The 5,859-nt window shown below is 45.5% G+C and overlaps 1 protein-coding gene across 1 annotated transcript in view; it reads right to left on the bottom strand.

Annotated features, from left to right (window-relative positions):
- The window catches only part of Eml6 (EMAP like 6), a 233,400-nt gene that overhangs the window by 46,071 nt on the left and 181,470 nt on the right, over positions 1-5,859 (bottom strand). Inside the window, 2 exon segments of the mRNA XM_055628808.1 lie at positions 1,853-2,029; positions 2,967-3,055. Coding sequence (XP_055484783.1) covers positions 1,853-2,029; positions 2,967-3,055 — 266 coding nt within the window.

The raw sequence follows: 5,859 nt of genomic DNA, 5'->3' as shown, positions 1-5,859 counted from the left end.
ATAGATAGATAGATAGATAGATAGATAGATAGATAGATAGATAGATACATGACACACTGCAGTTTCCTATGTCACTACCCAAACAAATAAGAGATGGAGAGGTGGGAAAGAGGGAGGAATGGAGCGGGGGTGTTCAGTGCAGAGAGAAGCAGAGATGCTACAGCAGGGGCAGGTGTGAAGGAGGCTGCGGTGGATGGAGGAACATGTTGCCGAGTTGGGCCGATGGTTGCACACAGCAGCCTGGAGCTTGTGCAGACTCCGCTCCCAAACACACTGCCTGGCCACAGCATCTGCCTGGCTCTGAGTAACGACAGCATGTCTGAGAACATGAAGAACAGTCTGCTTTCTGGAATAGACATCCTCAAAAGATCTCTATGGTCCGTGACGTCCCTGGAGGCCATGTTGGTGTCCGTGGTCCACAGCCCCAGGCCTTGTTGAAGCCCAAGGTTCAAGTGGATGTCTGCAGTCTGGGCAGCCACTGGAGGCCATGTGGATGTCCGAGGCCTATGCTACCCCTAGAGGTCAGGTCGATAACCTGTAGTCTGTGCTCCTGCAGGAGGCCATACTAGCATCCATGGTCTGGGTTGCTGCCAGAAGCCATGTAAATGTCAGTGGCCTGTACTGCTGTCTGAGGCCATGCTGATGTCTGTGGTCTGTGCTGCCATCCAGGGTCTTGTTGGCTCTGCTGCAGCTGGGGCCGCGTTGACACCCGGGATCGTATGCTGTCTCTGAGAGCCGTCTTGATATGAGCAACCTGTATTGCTGCCTGAGGCCATGTTGCTATCTGTGGCTTGTGCTGCCACCAAAGGCCACGTTAGGGTCTGTGGTCCTGCTGTGGCTGGGGGCCGTGTTGACATCCGTGGGCTGTGTTACCACCAAAGGCTAGGTGGATGTCTATTGTCTATGCTGCCACCTGAGACCATGCTGATGTCAAGGGGCTGGGCAGCCACTAGGGACCATATTGGTGTCCGTGGCCCATGCTGCCCCAGGCGCACTGTTGATGTCCTTAGCCTGTGCTGCCACTGGGGGCTAGAATGGTGTCCATGATCTGGGCAACAGCAGAAGGTCATCTTGATATCCATGGTCTGTACTGATACCAGACTATGTTGAGGTCCGTGGCACGTGCTGTTGCCAGGAAGCATGTGGAAGGCCATGATCCTGGCTCCCACTGACTATAAAGACGAAAGGTGCTACTTTTGCAGGGGTAGACTCACAGTTGAGGAAGAGGGACATAGATGGCTTCTGTGACAACCCTTAACCCCCACCAAAAGTAACACCCTGGACAGGAAGGTATTGAAGACAACTCTTTAAAATTGTGGAGAGCTGAAGTGCAGCTCTCCACACTGATGGCTTCTGGCAGGGGTGTAGGTGGGGAAGAACTCAGTTTTCTTTAAGGGGCTGACCACTGGGAGTTCCATCTTCTTCATCTTCTTGGGGGAGGATCTGGGAGGACTGGGAAGTGTGATGGGGTGCATGATGTGAAATTCCCAAATGATCAATAAAAACATGTCAGAAAAACAAAATAAAACCACCAGAGGCTGATGCTTAAAGATGGAATTGTGCTGCTTTGAGGAACAGCAAGTTCCTAGTCTCTGGAATTACGCTAGGATAAGGCAGAAAGGCAGTGGGGTGAGGGGTAAAGATGATTCACAAGTCACAGTTCATAGGGTAGGGTTTGGGGGGGACCCCTATGTCATGAGGATTTCACTTACGTCACCCACTTACAGCATCGGCGAAGTCTCTACACAGCACTACAGAAGAAATAAATAACACTTCTGACTATATTCAAGTAACACAGACATTTAGGTAACTAATGGAACAGTTCAAATCTGCAACAAGCATGCAATATTACCTTGACAGGATATGAGAAAAGCTTAACAAAACCGAAGTCGTCCCCAGTGGCTAAGAGGGAGCCATCTTTGGTGAGACTGGCAGCATTGACATCAGTCACATCACTGTGTGCCGGCCAGATTCCTTCACAGGTGGGCCCGAGGACACAGGTCCACGTGTCCCATTCTATCTTCTCACTCTGCAGGGGAACGAAACCGCGTGACCATTTCGTGTGGCCTCATTTCTTTTTGTTTTATTTAAAAGAAATGATTTTTCAAAGGAGTGCTTGTAAATGACACACTTTAGGACAACAGGCATTTGCGCCGGGCGATGAGGCGCTCCAGTTCTCAGCTGCCACCATTGTTTTTGTTTGTTTGCTCGTTTGTATTTATTTATTTTAATGAGCCGGAGTCTCATTCTGTAGCCCAAGCTGGCCCTGAACTCAGTAATCCTCCTGTCTCAGCCTCCCAAGTGCTAATATTACACAGGCACAAGCATTATACCCAGCATCTGAGTTGCATGTTGAAGTGGCAACATCCTGTCTCAATTAGCTGACACTACAGTCAAATATACTCACATATTTTTTTCTAGACCAAAAGCACCCCTTGGAATTATGGAACCCTGACATAATAAAGGTTTACAGGACTTTCAGTCCTGGCGCTGGCACCTTATGTGAGAATATTTTTTTGCTGTGGGGTAATGTTCTGTGCAGGTAGCCGTGTTTAACAGCATGCCTGGCCTTCACTCCTTAGATGCCAGCATAATCCTTCTTTTCAAGTAATGAAAAATCCTGAAGGTAAACGGTGACCTGTGTTCATAAGTAAAACTGACAGGTTTGATTGGAATGTACATTTTCAACCAAGGATATATGTAATATTTAATTATATTCACTAAATTATATTAATATATCATATCTATTATACATAATTTATTTTCATTTCATGTTCATTAGTATTTTGCCTCCAGGTCTGTGTGAGGGTGTCAGAAGCCCTGGAACTGGAGTTACAGACAGTTGTGAGCTGCCGTGTGGGTGCTGGGAATTGAACCTTGGTCCTCTGAAAGCACAGCCAGTGCTCATAACTGCTGAGCCATCTCTCCAGTCCCCAAAATCCTTAAAAATCTTTATTAAGTTTTACCTCTGACGGCCTTATTGTGTGTCTTCTGCCTCTTGGAGCTTCAAAGAAAAGTTGTTCTTTGGCACCTGAATTAACTTGCAACAATTTCCCTGTTGTAGAAATCAGAGAGGAAATTAAACTGTATATTTATCATTTCACTGTAAGTGCTAAGCATGAATAGCACAGTTTTTGTCACTTTAGTTAGTCTCATGAATTGAATTGAATGTGTGTTAGTTATACTATTCCAAAAAGCACATAAACACCAACACACAACCTGGAATAATGCTCAAAGTCTAATCTAAAAAATATGGTTCTCATAAAATTTGACCTTGAATGTCTGTCAAATAACAGAAGAATCAAATCTGGTGTTTGCTCAGCAAACTAAAGTGAGCTCTGATTTTACAAGCCATGACAAAATAAAAATTTCCACTCATTCCCTCACTTCCGCCTAATATGTAGAAAGGGTAAATGCAAGCTGCCTGGCAAGAGTCTGGCATCGGAAGTGAGATTCATGTGACAATCTAAGTCACATGAATTAGAATAAGTTCTAAGTTCTAAATCTGTCCTTATTTATTTTTTAATTAATTATTTATTTATTACAGTTTATTCACGTTGTATCCCAGCTGTAGCCCCCTCCATCATTCCCTCCCAATCCCACTCTCCCACCCTCATCTCCTCCCTGCCCCTCCCCAAGTCCACTGATAGGAGAGGTCCTCCTCTCCTTCCATCTGACCCTAGCCTATCAAGTCTCATCAGGACTGGCTGCATTGTCTTCCTCTGTGGCCTGGTGAGACTGCTCCTCCCTCAGGGGAAGGTGATCAAAGAGCCAGCCACTGAGTTCATGTCAGAGAAAGTCCCTGTTCCCCTTCCTAGGGTACCCACTTGGAAACTGAGCTGCCATGGGCTACATCTGTGCAGGGGTTCTAGGTTATCTCCATGCATGGTCCTTGTTTGAAGTATCAGTCTCAGAAAAGACCCTTGTGCTCAGATTTCTTGGTTCTGTTGCTCTCCTTGTGGAGTTCCTGTCCAATCTGTTTTTAAAGTTAGGGACACACAACAAAAACTTCAACAAGCACTGAACCTCCTAACCTTGTCACAACTGAAAACTCCAAAAGGAGGAAGTGTCCATGGTCTAGTTTCCACAGCCAGAAACTCCCTTGGCTTGGGACGCTGTGTTGATTGCCTCAGTCCAGACACCATGCATCTGCTCTGTAAATAACTTACACAAAATGCTATTTCCCTACAGTAGTATATCTAGGAACTTTGAGAGGCTCTTGGGAAAAACAATACCTAAAGATTCCTTAGTATTTTGCATGCTGTCTGTAACACTTATTACATAGTCTGAAACCTAAAGATGGTCTGAGCAAGTGTTTCCAAGTGATAAACTAATAAATGAGATTCTATCTTTACGGAGCTCCATAAGGAGAGCAACAGAACCAAAAAATCTGAGCACAGGGGTCTTTTTTGAGACTGATACTCCAACCACAGACCATTCATGGAGATAACCTAGAACCCCTGCACAGATGTAGCCCATGGCAGCTTAGTCTCCAAGTGGGTACGCTAGTAAGGGGAACAGGGACTGTCTCTGACCTGAACTCAGTGGCTGGCTCTTTGATCACCTTCTCCTGAGGGGGAGGGACAGCCTTATCAGGCCACAGAGAAAGACAATGCAGCCAGTCCTGATGAGATCTGATAGGCTAGGGTCAGATGGAAGGGGAGGAGGACCTCCCCTATCAGTGGACTGGAGGAGGGGCACAGGAGAAGAAGAGAGAGGGATTGTGAGGGGACAAGGGGGCTACAGCTGGGAAACAAAGTGAATAAACCGTAATAAATTAAAAAAGAAAAGAAAAGAAAAAGAAAATAAATGTCTCTCCAGTCTCTCCACTGTTGATATTAATAGCTTCTAATTTGTTAAGCTATCACATGACTGGGGATGGGGCTGCCTATGCTCTGAGACCTAAGGGATCTAAAAGAAGAGGAGTATTTAAGTGATCTCTCACTGTTTAGCATTAGAAGGATGTAAGCAACCATTATTTTTCTAACAAACTGAAAATATCTGGAAAGAAACTAAGTATTGGGACTTTCAAAAGTGGCTGCAAGATATTCAAGAAAAAGATTACAAGATTCGGGCCAGCTGTTTTCTGAATGCAGCCATTTCTTGATAACTCTTGAGGTGTAAGGTAGTAAAAAACTCAGAGGGCTGTTAAGTCTCACATCATTGCAACAACTCATTTTACTAGCTGCAGTTTTAAAGATCAGGCTTCATAGTTAAACCACTAAACCCTAAGTTAGCTAGGTGAGGAGCTGACTGCAAGGGTGTTAGAGACTACAGAGAGACAAACACAAGGAGTGCCAGGCCAGGCCAGACACCTGGCCCATCCATCCTTGAGAACCTTCTCACTAAAGGTGAGTTTAACTCTGCTGGCCCAGGAGGGCCCAGCCCACACTGGACTAGGCAATCACAAAATGGTTTTTCTCAGGAAGATGGCATCAGGGATGCTGAATCTGTGGGTGCCCAGCTGGGATGAGATGTGGATTTTGGAGCTGAGAGAGACATTTGGGGACAACTGAGGCTGGACAGCATGCAAGTGAATCAAGGACGGTTTGTACAGGCGTGAGGAGGGCATGTTACACACAGGACCCAGAGGAGCAGCAGGTATAATTAGCTGCCTCACGCAGGAAAGGAGAGAGCAATTGCTTGTCTCGTTTCTCAGAAATTTCTAGTTCATTGTTTGTTGTTTTTTTCTTCTTTCTTTCTTTCTTTCTTTCTTTCTTTCTTTCTTTCTTTCTTTCTTTCTTTTTTCTTTCTTTCTTCCTCCCTCCCTCCCTTCCTTCCTTCCTTCCTTCCTTCCTTCCTTCCTTCCTTCCTTTCTTTCTTTCTTTCTTTCTTTCTTTCTTTCTTTCTTTCTTTCTT

This window comes from Psammomys obesus, unplaced genomic scaffold (genome assembly GCF_907164565.1).
Source record: "Psammomys obesus unplaced genomic scaffold, mPsaObe1.curated_primary_1811, whole genome shotgun sequence".
NCBI lineage: Eukaryota > Metazoa > Chordata > Mammalia > Rodentia > Muridae > Psammomys > Psammomys obesus.
The sequence above is the reverse complement of the archived record's forward strand: the minus strand, read 5'-3'. Positions and strand labels throughout refer to the sequence as shown.